The sequence below is a fragment of the Mirounga leonina genome, unplaced genomic scaffold, assembly GCF_011800145.1.
Source record: "Mirounga leonina isolate KUSES-001 unplaced genomic scaffold, KU_Mleo_1.0 Mir_128, whole genome shotgun sequence".
NCBI classification, from domain to species: domain Eukaryota; kingdom Metazoa; phylum Chordata; class Mammalia; order Carnivora; family Phocidae; genus Mirounga; species Mirounga leonina.
In genome coordinates this window covers 27,167,122-27,186,675 of record NW_023270320.1, presented here as the reverse complement: position 1 = coordinate 27,186,675, position 19,554 = coordinate 27,167,122, and the positions used below count along the sequence as shown (strand labels likewise).

Here is a 19,554-nt window from a genome sequence, read left to right as displayed (position 1 = left end):
TTTATTTATTTATTTATTTATTTATTTATTTATTTATTTATTTATTTTAAAGATTTTATTTATTTATTTGACAGAGAGAGACACAGCGAGAGCAGGAACACAAGCAGGGGGAGTAGGAGAAGGAGAAGCAGGCTTCCCACCTAGCAGAGAGCCCAATGTGGTGCTCGATCCCAGGACCCTGGGATCGTGACCTGAGCCGAAGGCAGACGCTTAATGACTGAGCCACCCAGGTGCCCCACAACCCATCCTTTTAAAGAAGCTGTTTTTTATCGACTGTGAAGTTGGAGGGAAAAAGAAAAAAGCAAGCTAAAAGTGGTAAAAGGGGAATAGAACCTCATATTATTTCGTTATATAAGAAAGAATGTAAATGAATACCCATTCTAGAAGTCTACCCCACAGAGTATACAAGAGGTACCCTCTGAGGGCCTCATTCATATAAATGTGGCATTTAAGCTTTTGTTCCTTTCCATTATAAGATGGAGATTCTATATGTTCAGTATCTTTTTAGCCACCGTAGAATTTGCTCAGTGTGAGGCTTCTGTCTGCAGTGAATAAGGTAAAACCTAATCTGTTTGATGTTGCTTACTATTGAATTGCAGTGATGGTTGTTGAACTAAGGTGTTTTTATAATAATTAACTGGAGGGGAAGTGGTTATGGTTAATCAAGGTTTCTGGTTTGGCCCAGCACTGGGAATTCTTAAAGGTCACATGCTTGTCTTCTTAAGGACTGTCTAGACAATAAATTTTAGGAATTGTGGATTAGGGTTACCTAGTCACAGTAATAGAAATGTTATTTATTTCAACCAGTTTGGTGGCAGAAGAGCAGAAACAAAAAAACTCCCACTAATTTGATTCAGAAAAAAAAGGAACGTTCTCTTTATTAAGAAGTTCCAGTTTATATAATCCCTGATCTCCTTGAGGAAACAGGGGATATTAAAATATTGGAAACCTGTTCATCTTGTCCTATACATGAGTCAATTGATTAGCATAACGATAAAGGTTATGATAAGAATTCATTCAGAGATGATTTATACACTAGTAACTAATTCTTACACACATCCTGAAAATGGAGACCATGTTTTACAAAGAGATAAACTAAATCATATCGAATTACTGAGGAGTTAGAGGCCAAAAATAGGATTAGAGATGGGTGACTTAAATCTCATTGACGAGTACTGAGATTTCCTTTCCAATATTCAGTCCTGAATTCTCAGCCCTCCACAGACTTTCAGATGGATGACGCCCCACCATACATTTGCAGTCCTGGCCTCTTGTTTGAGCTTGAGTCCTGACCTTTCACTTTCTGTTGAGTATCTCTAATTTCTAAAAACAGCCTCCATATCAGATCCCCCTTTGGACTTCGTCATTTATTTCACTACTTGAGTCTCTCTTGATGGCCTAAAATCTTGGACTCATACCAGACTCCGCCTTCTGCTCGATTCACTGTGCCCTTCTTAATCTAATCAGTAGCAAATTCTTGCTAGATCATTTCTTTTCATCCCTCCTTGCCTTATTTCTGATGCAGACCTTTATCTCTCTCATACCTATACTATCATGCGGCCTCCAAACTCCATGGCTCCAGCCAGTCTTGGGCTCTTGCGCGCCAGATTCATCTTTGAGCTTTGCACATCCGTTTCTTTGCACAAGCACGCCCTGCCCTGGCGGGCCGTTCTGGGGTCGTGTCTGTGCTCATCTCTACCCCATCCCCTTTCTTTAATGATCATTTTCCTCATGTGTACTTCTTTGATGGAACTCCCCCAGATGGCCCCCATTCTCTATAAAAACTCCCTTACTTTACTGAGAACTCAGAGAGCTCTTCCTCTGACACTAAGCAAATGTAGAGGACACCGTGTTGTTCTTTACATTTTATGATCAGCCCCACCTCCCACGAAGTTTGCAAGCATCTTTTTGCACCTTGCTTTTTTCACTTAATGTATCCTGGACATCCTTTTTTTTTTTTTTTTAATCAGAACATATATGTTTATCTAATGCTCTTTATTTTTAGATAGGCTCCATGCCCATGCGTGGGGCTTGAGCTCACGACCCTGAGACTGAGAGTCCATGCTCTACCTCCTGAGTCAGCCCTTTAAATGCCTGCTGAGTATGGGTGTTCGATAACTCATTTAATCAGTCCCCTACTCATGGACACTGGTGGCTTCTTCAGTTTTGTTATCATCAAACATGCTGCAATGAACATCCTTGTGTATCTTGAGCTTTCAGATCCGTAAGCAAAATTGCAGCACTGGGATTGCTGGGTTGAAAGCATATACATTTTAAATTTGGGTTGATATAACTAATTATCTTTTGAAATAATTTGCACCCTCTATACTTCCATTTTAGATATCACCAATTTTCCTGCCGTCCAGGATTTGGACATCGACAGTGGGGGTTTTGCTTAATGCCGGTTCATCTCCTCAGACTATTAGTACCAGGGAGAATGTAGAGCCAGGAGGAAAGGGAAACAAAGTCCAGAGAACAGACCCTTCAGTGGCTAGCGTAGAGTTCCTTCGGCTGGGGAAATCAGCCATCCAGGACAGCAGGACGCACCATCTTTCTTTGCCAACAACGATCAACTAGAGCTAAATGAAATCCAAATGTGTCCATTTATAAAATAGGGATGATCTTTATACCTATTTTATTTTTATGGATGTGAATATCAATAAGATAAAATTTCATTGTCTTAACCATTAGGAATTCTCCAGAGAGGTGGTAGGGTAAGCACGTGAACTCAGGGCAGCAGAGTTCAAACCCGATCAAGACACAAAAGCTGTAGAGCAGTGACTTGCTTGTCATCTTAACTGCTTTTGTGTGACCAAATGTTTCCTGTGCCAACCAGTGGGAGAGAAGAAGTGAGCTTGTCTTTTAATTGCTTTAGAGTTTTGTTTATCTATTTAGCATCCCTTTTTGAAGTCCCAGGATTTATGGAACAATAAATGCCATTTACCGCTATGTGCTATCTTGGAATCCCCATCGGTTTTAGGAGTTTCGGTAAAAATATTTATCTGAAAGCTTATCAAATTTGAAATTGTACCAAGAAGTATTTTGCAGTAATTCATCCCAGTGAAACAAATTAAACTGTGGCAACGGCAAAGTTACTGTTTTGTTTTTTTTTAATAGTAGGATACAGATATTTACATATAATATATGATTCCTAATGGGTGGGTGGGGAGCCTGGAAGGAAGGCTGAAAAGAGAATGGTTTGGCTGGGGTGCTGAATGATGTTTTTTTTTGTTTTGTTTTGTTTTTAAATTTTATTTATTTATTTGAAAGAGAGAGAGAGTAAGTAAGAGAGAGAGAGCACGAGGCGGGGAAGGGGCAGAGGGAGAGGGAGAAGGACAAGCAGACTCCCCAGTGAGCAGGGCTGGATCCCAGGGCAGTGGGACCATGGCAGTGGGACCATGACCTGAGCCCAAGGTAGCCGCTTAACCAAGAGAGCCACCCAGGCACCCCTGAATGATGTTATTAGTTTACTCTAATACAAATTTTGGCCATGCAAGTGAGCCAATTTAGAGCATCCGAAACAAAGCACCTTCACCTTCTCACCTTAATAGTGTGAGAGATTAGTTTTAGACAGGTTTCATTTTTTTCACAGCATTCAGAAGTCCAATCTTAAGATTACCCAGCAGGATGTCACATGTCACATCTCACTGGGAACTAGAGAAGCTTGCCTGGTGTGATCATGACTTGATGAATGGAGTGGGGCAGAACAAGGGACCAAGAGGTGGGGGCTGCTCTTTGCTAAGGGCAAGCTTAGTGTAAAAGAGGAAGACCTAGAAGGACAAAGGGAGTGAATTCATTGGGTGACTCCCTTGCCCACCTCCTGCTCCCTCTGGTTTGTTCTTCCCGAGGACTGAACTCCCCAGAGTTTCTGGTGGTTTGAAGTTTCTGCTCCAGAGCAGACTACTCCAAGTGCAAATACAACGTCTAAGACTTTCGCCCAAGAAGGCAAGTCCAGTCCCTGCTGTGAAGCTGTTCCAAGCCTGGCCCTCCGTCCTTACTCTTCAGGACCTCCCTCCTCCACCTTCAGATTGACCGCAGATGCCCTGATGGCCTGGGGATCCAAACCCTCCGCATCCCCCGGGGGGCAGCAGCTACCCAAAACCCCGCTGCGCTGGAATCCCAAGTCCCTTGACTCCCTTACGGGTCTATGAATCCAGGAGGAGAGACGACTTTGTTCCACACCCTCTGTAAGCCCCTATCCAACGCTGTGTCCTGCACAAGGTGGGGAAGTCATTACGCATTGGCCGGCAGGATTAAGCGAATTCACACCAAGAGGTGAATGACTGAGCTCCGGGGCCTTCTGCGGGCATTTTACTTTAAAAGAAGCTGTTAGTAACCCGGAAGAATATGAACGGGGGACGGTGTAGACCAGGCTGGAGAGGAGCTTTGGGACTGGGAGGCTCCCTCCCAGCCCGAGGGGCTGGGGGCACTGAAGGCCCTGTGCCCAGGCCCTGCCAGTCCTACTGCCCGTGGCACTGACCTACCCGGAGCCCAGGGTCCGGCCCCTCCTCAGTGCCCACCAGGAAGCAGTAGGGGATGAATAGAGAAACGCTTGTGGACTAAGGGAAGATCCACATTCCGTTTAAGACGCAATCCAGGGCCTAGGAAAGCCTGGCCTGCGGGCTGCAGTGGGGTCCCTCCAGTGTGGTCGCCCACACCTTCTTGGCCACAGCAGGGTTCGGGGTGGGGGACTTCCCGCGGCGGGGGCTGGGCGGAAGGGAATGGTTTCGGGATTAGTGCACGTCCAGCTGTCCTAACCCCCTCCACCGGAGGCCAGCCGCCGAGGGTCCCCGGTGGCTGGCCTGGGCCCCCCGGGTGGAGCGGCCGGACCGGCGGGAGGCTCGAGTGCCTTCTAGCTTCCCAGGGTCAGGCTGGAGTTTCCCCGCAGGCCACTGGGGCAGGCGTGTCTCGGCGCTCTGGGACAGCCGGGCCCGCCTTCGCTTTCCGCCGCGAGGCCCGTAGCCTCTGGGCTGAGGTCATGGAGGGCCAGGCGCTCTGCAGAGGCCCCGGAGGCGACACCGCCCCGGACACGCCACGGACACGCTAAGCGCTTTCGGTGCTTTTCACACTTTCCCACCGCTCCGGACCGCCCTCGGGTTCCCAAGTAGCCCAGGGCGCGGCGTGGGGAGCCTTTGTGCCCTCGCTGGTTGCTGGGACTTTTTCTTCCGAAAAGAGCTTCCCCCACCCCTTTCCTCTCGAAAGTCTTGTGGTTTCCCTAGAAGTCGGCAAGAAGTTGAGAAGGTTGCGGAGCGCTCTCTAGCTCTTTCCCGTCCCCAAACTCTAAAAACCCGAGGCGTTCGGCCGCTGGGAGATATTTGGGGTCAAGGGGAGGGAGCGAACGGTGCATTCCTTCGCCCTCCTCCCTCCCACCTGGTCCCTCCGCTCCCCTCCTCCGCCCCCGCCCCGGGCTCGGCCCTGCGCCCCGGCTCTCGCAGCGGGACCCGGGAGCTGCAGGGTTAAGCCCTGGAATGTGGCGGCGAGGAATGTGCATGCAGATGAGCCCAGCGAGGGGAGGGGCGGACGGAGGCGGGCCCGGGGCGGGGCGCATGCTAATCGCACGCAAATGAGGAGGCCCGTCGCCGCCGCGGCCGCCGCTCCGCCGAGCTTCCCGGATCCGAGCCCAGACGGCGGCGGCTCGGGCAGCCTGGGCGCCGCGACCCTCGGCGGCCACAGGGGGACGGGGAGGAGGAGGAGGAAGAGGCGGAGGCAGCGGCTGCAGCCGCGAGGAGGAGGAGGAGGGTTCGCTCGCCAGCTCCGACGCAGACATGGTGGACTGATCCCCGGCGGGGCCGAGAGCAGGGCTTCCTGAGGCGCCCCCCGCGCGTGGCCCCGCCGCGCCCCGCGCCCCGCAGCCCCTCGCCGGCGCCTGCGGCGGGTGCGGCGGCCGGGCCGGGCAGTCACGTTCCCGCCGCGTCCCGCGCCCGGTCCCTATGGAGGCGCCGCTCGCCGGCGAGGCCGCCGACCATGCCTAGGAGGGCCGGGAGCGGGCAGCTGCCGCTACCCCGGGGCTGGGAGGAGGCCAGGGACTACGACGGCAAGGTCTTCTACATCGACCACAACACCAGGAGGACCAGCTGGATCGACCCCCGGGACAGGTGGGCGGCCGGGCCGCGGGTGGGCGCGGGGACCCGCTTCAGAAGCGCGGCGGCGGCTGTGGTCCCGGAGATCCGGCCGATCGGCGGCGCCCGCGGCGCGGGGGGCGTGGGGCGTGGGGCGTCGCCGGCCCCGGGGTGCCGGGAGGGGTCTCGGGAAGGAGGTTGGGGACCATCAGCCGGTGAGGAGCCCCGGAGGGGCTTGGTTGGAGCCGCCCCTTCCAGGGCCTCTTTGCCCGCTCCCTTCCCGACTCCCCCTGGGACCTTTAGACACTCCCGGCCCGGAGGGAAGGGTGGAATTTGGCGCCCCGGGCTGGCACTTCGTGTCCCGTTAACGGACCCCGAGGAGCCACCTGAGCCTTGCCGCGAGCTCGCCTCCACCTAAAGTGGGCCACATTGGAGCTGGCGGGTAGCCTCGGCCTTTGGAAGGCGGGGACGGGCCGGGAGCCTCCGGGAGAAGGCCTAAGTGCAAGGTGGGGAACCGGCCGACCGAGCCACCTGTGGCATCTCTCTGGCCGTCCTTGGCAGCCAGCCTTGACTGCAAGTTCTTGACGGGCCACCGGTCAGGCGGGAGGTCCTGGGCATGGAGGGGGGGGGGGTTCCAGGCACCCTTCCTCGCCGGGCCCTGGCTGTGGGTGTTACTAGCTTTGCCCCTCAGAGTTTAGAAACGCTTTTTTGGGGGGTGGGTGGAGGGTTTGGTTTACTGCTTACTCTAAGTCTTCACCTGAAAACTTGAACTGAGTCTTAGATCTTGAAAAGGCAAATTCTGTTTTGAAGAAAGAAGTGCAGTGAACATCGAAACGGACTTGAGCTTAGCATGATGTCTTGTAGTTTTCAACACACACTTTTTAGTCCTGCTTGGAGGTAAAGTGGAGAAGCATAACCAAATCATCGTCCAAGGAGCTGAGGAGCTGAAATTTCGCCTAATGTTCACAAATGTTGGAACTCTATCTCATCTGTCTTGTTACCCTTACAAGGAAAATTTCTGAAAGTTGGACCTATTATAAGCATAATAGGAGATATTCCTAATTGTAAATTTGTAAATTGGCCATTAAGGAGGCGTTCCTAATTGTAAATTAGGGGTTTATAACCTTTTAGGTGCTTCTATTACCCCTTTTCTTAATTTGAAGTTGAAATAGTTTCGTACTTTATGTTCTTAGTTAACTTTTATCTTAAGAATATTGTTTTTTGAAAGCTAGTAAAGAGTAATTATAAGAAAGTCATAAATGGCATTATAAATTTATGGAACAATCCTTATTAAATTATCCATGAAGGTATCAGTTTAGGTTTCCCTTCTGAAATGAGAAAAGGCACTTGTGCTGAGGTTCTCTCTTGCCACAGCCTGGCTGCCTGTTGCTGGCCTGATGAAAGTCAGGAAAGGCATCACACCTTCACAGTTTCTCCAGACATATTAGTTGTTGTCATAAACTTCACGCTCCAGGTCAGTTACTTGACTTATGCCCTTGCACTTGAAACTGTTTAACAGATAGTAAATGTCAGTGATGATGGTGTGCACCCAGCAGTGACTTCTAAGGCACCTGTATAAATATTTGACTTTTACAGTTATGTGGTAATTCTGCTTTCTCATACTTGGAGTTTCAGGTTCTTGAAATTGCAGTGAATTCTTGAAATTTTTAGGCATTTCAGATTCCCTTCATTTTGCATGTTCAATTATATCGTCTCATTTATATTTACCAACAAAGATTATAAAGAACATGTGATGCCTGGGTAAAACAAATAGAAAGTGAGGTAAGATATGACTTGGCTTATCCATATCACTACTTCTTAAACAAGTTAAGCATGCCTTTTACTTTAAACTGTTAATGGATTAACAATTATTATGAACTCTGTTTTCAGGAAACTGGGTAGCCAATTCATTTGATGTGGATAAACAGTTTTGACTAAGATGACTTGTTATTATTCCAGTTTTCTTTGAAGCAGTTAGATCTTTAAGTATTTGGAAATAGAAATTTGGTTATAAACATTTCTGGATCTCACTAGGAGTGCTAAAAAATTCTGTGAGATCAGGATCATTGCTGACATACTTAGTTTAAATTTGATTCTGTTTTCTTTTAGGGCAATGAAGTGACTGTAAGTCTTGCTAAATTGTGTGAGAGGATATTTGGAACAACTATGAACTCTAGTCAGTTTTGTTAGACACTTACCAAACATATGGAAAAAGAGATGTTACACAGGCCAATTGGAGTGTGCCCATTCTTCTACAGGATCAAATTACAAATCTTGGAAGAAAAGTGTCTTGATAAACTGTGGGTATGCAGTACCTTTGAACTTTTAAAGTCAATTAATTAAAATGGTCACGATGACTTACCCAGTTGTATTTATGTTAAGAAAAATTCTGACGGTCTATCAGAATTGGTGAAGTATTTCTGATTGTATAGATATATATGCACATTTAGCGGTGGGGGGGAGTGGAAGGCTGGAGGCTTCTACAAGAACATAATCTTGTTCAATAAGCAGTGGTTTTAGAATACTGAAGTATTAAAATACTTTTAAGCTTTGGGAGGTAGATGACCTAATGCAAACTTTGCTGGGACATGATTAAAGCTTTTATTGCCCCACCACTTATTAACTGAGTAAGCTTAGCTGAGTTTGTGAGTCCCTCTAAACCTTCGTTTTCAACTCTGAGATGAAGATAATGCCACGTACCTCACAGGGATGGTTTGGGGTCCCTAATTACAGCCCAGCCAAATAGTATAGTGGTGGTGCTGTCATTCCACTGCAAGAACTGATCGGTAGTTCAGGTTACCCCTGGACATAGAGGATGTACTGGCACCTATTTATTCTGTCTTTACTGTGTGGCCGTCCCTGGGCTAAGCTTCTTAACCGTGATCTCATTCTGTTCTCCCGTTAGTCCTATGAGGTGGTGCTATTATTATCTTCCAGTTACAGATGAGGAAATGGAGTCACAGAGACATTGCCATTGCTGTTAAAAGTGGCCAGGATTTGAAGTCAGACAGTTTGACTCTAGAGCCTGTGTCCTGTGTCATTCCTTTAGAGCGCTGGAACACCTGGACATTCTCAGGGGTTTTTGGGTGGAATAGAACCTCTTTGCCTAAGTGTTGATTTTTCAGGCTGATTGACCGGTCTTTGTTGGTCTTCAAAGGTTCCTGTTAACTTTTTGTGATTCTTAGATCCCTGAGTTAGCCGCCCGTAGGGTCTGGTTCATGAATGCCTTGGGAGTAGGGTTGGCCGCCCACCAGGTTGACCCCATTGAACAATGGTGCAGGGCCAGGTAGAACTTGGAAATTCAGTGTACTCTTGGGCACATTAGAAGTTCTGTTTGGGGAAGAGTTAAGGGCTCTGTCTCGTTCCTGAATAGATTACAATTTTACTATAGTGGGCTTGACTTTGCCCTCCTCCTCCCCCCCTCACCAATCCTGAGGAAATCTCCCTGTCCATGATTCCTTGCCTCCTACTCCCACGCCCTCACAGTGGATCAGCTGTTATTTTGGGGGTCTACTCCCTCCCTCACCTCTTATTTTGCCCACCACGGACAGCCTTTGAGCACACCAGTTGGCGTTTATGGTGGCCCATAGATCATGGCCAAATGGTGCGGTGCGTAAAAAACACCCCCTACATTCAACATAGGAGAAAAAGGTGGGATGGATTCATTGCCTCTGAGAGGAATAGCGGGCGAAGGTGGGCAGGCCTCAGAGACTGGGTGAGTGGTTGTACAAACTCTCAGTAGAATTCTGCTCATTTTCTGCCCTTGGATTGAATGTTATCCTGAGATACAATCATTTTGTCTAGTTGCATGTAAAAGATTTACCACCACACAAAAACTTGCTAATAGACGTACTCTTTGGTTTATGGCTAGCATCAGATATTGAGTGACCTGTGTGCTTTCTGATTGAATGGCAGAAGTTCTGGGGGTGGGGTGGGAAGGGGAGGGTGACAGGAGGAAGAGGATGTCAGCTGGGTATCCTTGATGGCTGAGCTAACTCTTGGCTCTTTACACCCAGTTTATGGCACGTGATTAGGATCTGAGGAACTCTGTATTGTCTTTCAAAGTCAAAGCAAGTAATTTTGCTAAACCTACTGCTAAAGTGTAAATTCCTCAAGAGACCTAATTGCTTATTACTGCTTTCTGTGTCCTTTGTAGATGGTAGATGTTAAATGAATGTTGGTTAGGTCAATTAATGAAGAAAGTTGTTAAATTAATGAAAGAATGCTAGTTGAGCTACTCTCTTCCAGTTCCTTATTGTTAATGCTTTAGAAAAAATTACCCATATCCACCACCAACCAGAGACAATCGATTTTCCAGTTAGATTAAAAATAATGAGAGAACTAAGCTGCTACATTTTGACTAATGGTATAAATATGGGAATTATAAGAGCAAAGAAAACAAAATCAGCCCTTACAGTCTTAATCACAACTGCCATTGTCATAGATTGCCGGAAATCATTCCTCTCCAGCCGGCTGAGTTTGGGTGCCAAGTGGTTACTGTGAATTATTTGAGTGATTATGGTTTTTGAAGTGTGGAGAGGTTGTTAAAGAAAGGTTTTGTTTTGTTTTGTTTTGTTTTTAATCACTCTGGGAAGCACTAATTTAAACTCAACTGTGCTGTCTTCCAAAAATTCCCAAAGAAGTATTTCATGTTTTCAACACAGTTTGCTATAGTGCTTGCAGGAGGGAGCAGCGGTTGCTTAGTATATGACTAACATTTCTCCTGTGACTTTAATAGTCCGTAGTTAGCAGTGTAATTTTGTTGGAAGACTTAGGGCAGCACTTGTTTTTTCAGGAAAGACTATTATTTATTTATTTTATTTTATTTTTTTTTTAGCTGCAAATCACTGAATTGCCAGTTACCTAGTCAACCCTCAAGGCTTGTGGCCTTCCAGTGTTTAAGGCTCCTGTAGGGAAGCCCAGGTGAGCTGGAAGTGTGGAAGCTGCCCTGCAGCCTGACAAGATCCTGCCCTGCCTGCTTGTGGGACTTGGAGAAACTGCCTTGTGAATGGCACGTGCTTGCTTTTCTTGCGTAAACGTCAGTAGGAGAGAGACGCTGCCATGCAAGCGGGGCATGGCCAGCTTCCTTGTGCTGATGCGGGAGTTCTTGAAGTGAGCCTAATGCGACGTCAGATCCTTGAGATAGGGCCTGAGTCTGTGTGGGCTCTGGCCCTATGAACTTGATTAGAATTGGTTGACCTGATTTCTTGGTAGAATTGTGGGCTAATTTCTTCATTTCTGAAGCTCTGTTATTGGAAAAACAATCACGGAAGTATAGAGAATAGGAAAGGGGTTTTTTAAAGACAACAGTGTGTATGTAAGTTATGGATTAAAAATGATTTACCAGATATACAGGCCCACTCTCTTCAGTGGCTTTTTTTCCAGTTATTATTTTATTTTTTATTGAGATTAAAAAAAGATCACATAAAATTCACCATTTTAAAGGAACATTCAGTGGTTTTTAGTATACTCACAATGTCGTGCAACCATAACCATTATGTAATGCCTGAACATTTTTATCACCTCAAAAAGAAACGCTCTGTCCACTAAGAGCTCACCTTCCATTCTTCCCCCCCCCCCCGCCTTTGGCAACCACTAATCTACTTTCTGTCTTTTTTTTTTTTTTTTAAGATTTTATTTATTTATTTGACAGAGAGAGACACAGTGAGAGAGGGAACACAAGCAGGGGGAGAGGGAGAAGCAGGCTTCCCGCGGAGCAGGGAGCCCGATGCAGGGCTCGATCCCAGGACCCTGGGATCATGACCTGAGCTGAAGGCAGACGCTTAACGACTGAGCCACCCAGGCGCCCCTACTTTCTATCTTCATGGTTGTCCCTCTTCTGGACATTTCGTGTAAATGGAATCATGCAACTGTGTCCTTTGTGTCTGGCTTCTTTCATTTAGCACAATGTTTTCAGGTACCATCCATGTTGTAGCAGGTGACAGAACTTCATTCCTTTTTATGACTTTGAATAATATTCTCTTGTATGGATATACCATATACACTTTGTTTCTCCATTCATCGGTTGATGGGCATTTGGGTTGCTACCTCCTTTTGGCTGTTACGAATAACGCTGCTGTGAGTGTTCATGTATAATTTTTGTATGAATATATGTTTTCAGTTCTCTTGGGTAGATCCCTAGAAGTGGAACTGCTACGTCACATGGGAATTCTGTTTAACTTATTGAGGCTCTGCCAAGCCATTTTCCATTCCCACCAGCAGTGTCCAAGGGTTCTAGTTTTTCCACATCCTCACCCGCACTTGTTGTTTTCGGTTTGTTTTGTTTTGTTTTAAGCATTTCTCCTGGGCATGAGGTGGTATCTAACTGCGGTTTGGATTTGCCTTTCCCTCTGCCTAGTGTTTTGCTAGCCTTACCGTGACCCAAGCTTCCCGCCTTTATTCTAGCCTTGTAGCCCTTCCCGCTCTCCCCACCTTTTTGTGTCCTCTCGCTTATTACTGGACCAGGAAAAAGTTAGCTAAGAGACATCAGTTCTGTTCAGTCTCACATCGCTCTTCCCTTTCTCCCCAGTCTCACCGCTTTGAATCAGTGTAACACCGAAGTTGAGGCTATAGGCTTTTCTCATGTGGACGTCCCCTTGATGTGATGTGATGACAGTGACACTTTGTGGTCTTCCTCCCCCAAACTATCATAACCCTAGTCTAATCATGAGAAGAACACCCACCAAATCTCGGCAGAAGGACATTCTACAAAATATCTCACCTGTACTCTTTAAAAAACTGTCATGATTCTCAGAAACAAGGGAAGTCTGAGAAACAGTCCTAGCCAAGAGGAGCCCAGGGAGACATGAGGACTAAATGGAATATGGTATCCTGGAGAGGAGCCTGGAACAGAAGAAGGACATTAGGTACAAGCTAAGGAAATCTGGAAAAAGTATGGATTCTAGTCAATCATAATATATCGTTCCTGGTTCACTAATTTTAATCAACATAACATCCTGTTAGGGGAAACTGAGTGTGGGATATACGGAAACTCTGTACTAAGTACATTTTTTTCTGTAAATCTAAAACTGTTCCCCCGCAAAATAGTTGATTTTAAAAAGATTACCAAAAAAACACACAAAACAGTTGGAAGTGTTTTTCTTTAGTCAAAATGTGACTGCTTTATATAATTATGGGTTTTTTTGGTATACTTGAAAAGCAGGGGTGGGCAAACTAGGGCCCAGGGGCCAAATCCCAGCCTGCAGCCTTGTTTTTATATAACCCTCCAGCTAAGAATGGCTTTTACATCATTAAAGGGTTGTAAACAAACAAGCAAAAACAAAGAAGAATATGTGACAGAGATTGTACATGGCCCACAAAGCTTAAAATATTTACTCTGGCCCTTTACAGAAAAATTTTGCCAACCTCTGATAAAAAAGTGAGATGATAGTCTTTAAAAATATTTTATATTGGGGTGCCTGGGTGGCTCAGTTGGTTAAGCATCTGCCTTCGGCACAGGTCATGATCCCAGGGTCCTGGGATCCAGCCCCGCATTGGGCTCCCTGCCCCGCGGGAAGCCTGCTTCTCCCTCTCCCAATCCCCCTACTTGTGTTCCCTCTCTCTCGCTGTGTCTCTCTCTGTCAAATAAAATCTTAAAAAATATATTTTATGTAAACATTTAGAAGAAGTACTGAGCATACATGATAAAATGGTATGTTTATCAGTTATCATTGATCATTTTTTTTCACAAAGAACCTGGGCTCTAGGCACCATGTAGTATAATGATGGATCAGACACAGATGCTGAGATTGAGGAGTTGTCTTGCTGATCTTACTACTTTTCTTTTAATGCAGCATGTCACATAAAGTTTTCCAAACCCGTTCTTCTCTGAAGTAGCTGTAATTGTATGTAGGGACCTGAAAAAAACAGGCAAAACTGAAGTTCTGGAGATATCATAGTTGTTTACAGTTTACTATTGGAGGTACAAATACAATAATCGGTTTTGATGGTTGGAAACACTGATTTTCCTGTGACAGATTGATGGTGTTTATAAAATCACAAAGTTGGTGATGATGATCAAGTAGAAAATGAGGCCATGTATTATCTTTATAAAGCAAGTGCCTGTCACAGTCAAGGGTGTTCCAAAGATGCTGTGAAAGGCTAAGATTGTTTTACTCTGTGACTAATTTTTCCAATATTGTTAGCCCTGATGCCAGTAAAGAAATCATAGTTGTGGGGCGCCTGGGTGGCTCAGTTGGTTGAGCATTGAACTGTTGGTTTCGGTTCAGGTCATGGCCTCGGGGCCCTGGGATGGAGGCCTGTGTCAGGCTCTGCCCTCGGCAGGTAGTCTGCTTGAGGTTCTCTCTCTCCCTCTGCCCCTCCCCTCTTGCTCGCTCTCTCTAAAAATAAATGGATAAACCTCTAAAAAAACAAAAAGTAAAAGGAAAGAACTCATGGTTCCGAGAGGCCAGTGGCGAGCAGCACTGAAAATGGGGCCCCTGGGAAGTGGGGCATGGCGGGGTAACAGAGCTCAGCTTTGGGGACCGTGCTTTCACTCCTGTGACACTGGAGGAGTCGCGGTGGTCCCGACAGAGAATTGGACCAGAGGTGTACATTTAACTTACTTTGGTCTCCATGGCGGCAGGGGTAGGGAATGGAAAGAAATGGGGACACTATCTTGATTATCAAAATAGCGACTGACTTTTAGCTAAAGAGTGTCCCTGCTATTTCTGTAAAAAGGAGTGTGTCGGGATCGGGCAGGCAGAGAGGCTTTCCTTTGGTTCGACTCTTGCTGCTTCTGCACGAGCTGCTTTTCCAGCGTGGCCGCGGCGGTCGTGATCACTGGCTCTGACCGTGACCGTGAGTGCCGACAGCAGTAGTAAACATTGACGGACAGCGATCTGTGCTCTGCACTCCTGATTAAGATTGTGTCTTTGTGCTAGACTGTGGAATGTGTTGTGTACTTTACTGATATTGCTCCATTTTACGAGAAGGTAATTTTATTAAGTGGCACTGATAGTCAGGTTTAAAGCATGGGAGACACAACTTTTACTGCAAAAGACAGCAAGCGCACGCAGTTTCACGCAGCGCAAAACTTTATTCTGCAGTTTTCCTTAGTGGTACGGTTTTTCATAGAGATACATTGAAATGCCAATCTTTTTTTTTTTTTCCATTGAAACTGTGACAGTGAATGAATGTGTGGAATCCGTATTGTACGTGATATCCCTGGGTTGTCAGTTTTGTCTGCTTATAGGTCTAGGTGTGTTCATTTCTGGCTGGTCCTTTCCCTTTCTGCCAGTTGTCAGGGTGTTTGAACTTGTTAGAGGTTTACTTTCTCCCCTCATTGCCTCCCTTTCCCCCTTTCTACTAAGTGGCGCAGCTCATGACATTTCTCTTAGGACCATATAACTATAAACTGTAATTTAACTTAGGACTGTGTAACTATAAACTGGTATTAATGCCTTGGTTTGCTGTTGCAGATCCAAAGGCTGTAGGGCTGACTCGATTGTCTAATACCCCTTTCAGCTTCCCCCCGCCGAAGGTCTGCCTTTAGATGTATATAGATGCATTCTTGAGAGATTTCCTAATGTCTCATATGTAGGAGCATCTGTGTGTCTGCATCGCTAATGTTCTCATAAAATTGATTTCAAGTCAGTTGAGGATGGAGACTTGCTTTGCATGTGCACCATTCCTTTGTGCGATCTGCTTAGACTGCCTGTTCCCCTGGGGCACTTAAGAACACTGCAGAGCCCCATACCCATATAAATGAAATGTCAGTATCTGAAGGACCTTTGCCTTCTTCCAGCAGCCTCCATAATCTGTCCCCAACCTACTCTTACTGACTTGACCCCCTTGTCACTCACTCATTCATTTGTTCAACCCTTCATCAAAGATTTGCTGAAAACACTGTATGCCTAACATATAACTTGGGGACATGGCATTGAATGGAATAGGCAAGGTCCCTACTTATATGGATTTTTATATTCCCGTTTAGGGATGACAAATTATAAAGGCAGTAGTGAATGTGTTTTGATGAAAATAAACAAGGTGATGTAATAAATGGTGTCAGTGGGAGCTAGTTTGGGTGCAGTGGTAAGGAAAGGCCTTTCTGAGGAGCTGACTTTTAAGTGAAACATCAGGATAAGAAAGAGCTATCCAGGGCACCTGGGTGGCTCAGTCGGTTAAGCATCTGCCTTCTGCTCGGGTCATCGTCCCAGGGTCCTGGGTTCAAGCGCCGCATCGGGCTCTTTGCTCAGCAGGGAGTCTGCTTCTCCCTCTCACTCTGCCTGTTGCTCCCCCTGCTTGTGCTCTCTCTCTCTCTCTCTCAAATAAAGAAATAAAATCTTTTAAAAAAATTTAAAAAATATATATATAAAAAAGGAAGAGCCATCCATGTGAAGATCTGGGATGGCTCAGGCAGAGGAAAAGGCTAGGCGGAAGCCCTAGTCCTGCTCTGTCCCGTGTGATAGCTGCTAGGAATATGTGGCTATTTAAATTAATCAAAATTAAATAAAGTTAAAAATCTCCTTTCTCAGTCTCGTTAGCCACAAGTTAAGTGCTCATGAGCCACATGTGCAGTATAGAACATTTCTGTCAGTGCAGAAAGTCCTCCCGAACCCCACTGTCCTAAAGTGCTAAGGAGGTTGGTAATGTTCAAAGAGCTGAAAGGCAGCCTGCGTGACCGCAGGGTAGAGACCCAGTGGGACAAAGGTCTTGTGAGATGAGGCAGAGACATGGAAACGGTCTGCCAGGTATGCCTTATAGACCATCAACATTTTTAGGGCATTTGGGAGCCACTGGACGAGTTTTAAGTTGAATGGAGGTGTATATGTGCGTGTGCGTGTGTGTTCCTGCTGTCTTTCCATAAAGGGAACATTTCTTTGTAAGACCTTATCCATTTTTCACAAGCTATCACTACTCTGTGGAGAAGTGGTAGAAGCCATTGTGATGAGATAATCTAGGTGAGAAACCATTAGATCCTGAAGTACAATGATGGCTTTGGCAATGGAGAGCAGTGAATGGATTGGGATGTTTTTTAGGTAAAAGGGAAAGAACTTGCTAGTGCTTTGGCTGTGTGAGGCATGAGGAAAAGAGAGGAACGAAGGATTTGCTGATATACAGATGGGGAAAGACGAAGGGAAGAATATGGTTGGTTGGTATGCAGTTGGATCAGTAATCTAGAGTTGAGGTCTGAGATGCCTATTACAACATACACATGGAGATATCCAACAGGTGGCCAGAAATAGAGTCTGGAGTTTGGAAGACAGCTCAGAGCTTGAGATAGTAAATTTGGGTGTATGTAGATAGTATGTTTAAATGGTGGGATGGGATAAGATCCCTGGGAGAGAAGGAAAAGAAGAGATCTCAGGATGAAGTACAGGCCTGAGGCTCAATACACTTATTTTTTTGGTTTGTGAAACCTCGTTCCAGCGAAGGTGATTTACTTATTCTCGTTGGAACATCCCTTATACTTGATGGCGACAAAGATGACAGTGATGATGGTAGAACTACCATCTGTGGAGCCTTGCTTGTAGGTCATCTCAGGCCCCACCAGGGCACGCGCGCTGTCCGTCTTGTCCACTGTTGTATTTCAGTGTCTAATTCTGTGGGAGCTCCTAATGAGTATTTATCGAATCAATGAAACCTTTGATAAGGTACCATTATTGCCCCCATTTTAGGAAACTGAGGCTTAACGGGTTAGGTGACTTGTCTTAGGCACAAAGCTGTGATGCAGTGGTGGCGGAACTTGACCATGTCTCTCCGACTTCAGAGCTGTGCATGTAACTACCTACCGCCTCTGACAACTGCTAGGAAGAGCCCTGGGCCTCCTGTTGGGGTTGGAAGTCCTAGCCAGTACACAGCGAAGCTTCAACACGTGGAGCTTTCCTTAACAACTTAGCCGCATGTCGTCTGCCATTGCCTTAATCCTTAATCCTGTACGTGCACTGTGTGTGCACTCTTCAGATTGAACTATTACTTTTTCAGAATTTATTTTTTATTTTCCCGGGCAAGTTGGTAGGCTCTGTTTGGTTAAGTCATGCACACTGTTCCTTATTCATGCCCCCCAGAGGGCACCCAACACAGCGTCTTGCGCATGTTTGGTACTCAAGTAAAGCTGAGTTGGTTCTGTCACTTCTGCCTTATTCCAGCGCTTTAAGTTCTTTCAGAGGCTGAGATCCGATATGCTATAAATCCTCTTTATCCTTGTCTTCTGGTTCTAAAAAACCCTTTGACCTTGTACCACAGTCTTCTCCCAAAGCAGGCTTCTGTGGGACTGTCACCTTCCCAAATGTGCCCTACACACCTGCACCCCTCCAGGTGAACTGATTATTAAGAATGGAGAATTTTCAAAGCATAAAGCTGAGCCCCAGCTCTTCCAGATTCTTTCCTAGAGCTCTCTCTTTTTCATGGATTTAAACCCTGCTGGGCCATCCATTGTCTGAAAATACTGTGGTTTTACCAAGTGTGTAAATTACAGACCTTGATTGGAATTATTTTTTACTTTGACTCTTGCAGTTGCGTGTAAGTCTTGGGGGAACAATAATCTCTTTCTGTAAATTGCCATGTTATATTTTGCTTTACACTGCTTAGATTTGTCCACTGTTGTATTTCAGTGTCTAATTCTGTGGGAGCTCCTAATGAGTATTTATCGAATCAGTGAAACCTTTGATAAGGTACCATTATTGCCCCCATTTTAGGAAACTGAGACTTCAAGCGCTAGCCTTCGGAAATGGGAAGTGATAGAAACTAAGAGTGAGTGTGGTGTTTTTTTGGTTGGTTTACTTATGCCATGAAATTTACCTGGAAGCATACAAGCTGTCACTAAAAGAGTGGTTGTAGAGGAACCACGTAAGGTGTATATTCTTGCTCCCTGTCACTTTTATTTGTCTTTGTGAGAGCTAAACAATGTATTGTGTATCTGCTTCTGTCTGGAAATCTAGTATTCTTACATTTCTACTTTTGACTTGGTTTGAGATCCAAGTTTGTGAATTTTAATTAAATGCTTAGATTATGCATGTGAAAAATCTTTTGTTCCTGTGTTGCTATGAGCAACAGTTGTTAAAGTTAACCTTCCCCTTTTCAAAGAAATAGTGGACAAATAAATATATGAATTTCGTCAGGTTAAAAAAAGGTCTTCATTTAGTGTTGCGAATGGTCTGCTTATAAAATAAATTGTTACTATGACCATGATTATCACAGAGAAGGGAAGAATGCAGTAGAAGTGAATAATCATCTGACACATTGACAAAACATTCCTAAAATACTATTCAAATGAGGAAAGACTTTACGGGGCTGCAGCGAGTAGCCAAGCGTTGAGTCCTTTTAGTCGGAGGCCTTTTAGTCGGAGGCCGTCTGACTGCATTTACTGTTGCGGCTGAAAAGAGGCTGTGTGTGTAGTGGTTTGTGTAGAAAAACCATGACTTATATGAAATTTCCCAACTTCCTTCCTTCCTTCTTTCTTTCCTTCCATTTCTTTCTTTCCTTTTCTTTCTTTCTTTTTCTCTTTCTTCTTTCTTTCTTTCTTTCTTTCTTTCTTTCTTTCTTTCTTTCTTTC

At 45.6% G+C, this 19,554-nt stretch overlaps 1 protein-coding gene across 1 annotated transcript in view; it reads left to right on the top strand.

The window, feature by feature from the left end:
• The first annotated feature begins 5,673 nt into the window (after window positions 1-5,673).
• The window catches only part of WWC2 (WW and C2 domain containing 2), a 202,419-nt gene continuing 188,538 nt past the window's right edge, over window positions 5,674-19,554 (top strand). The window contains exon 1 of the mRNA XM_035004282.1: window positions 5,674-6,095. Within this exon, the coding sequence (XP_034860173.1) occupies window positions 5,965-6,095 (131 nt within the window). The 5' untranslated portion in view covers window positions 5,674-5,964. The remainder of the gene's footprint in view (window positions 6,096-19,554) is intronic.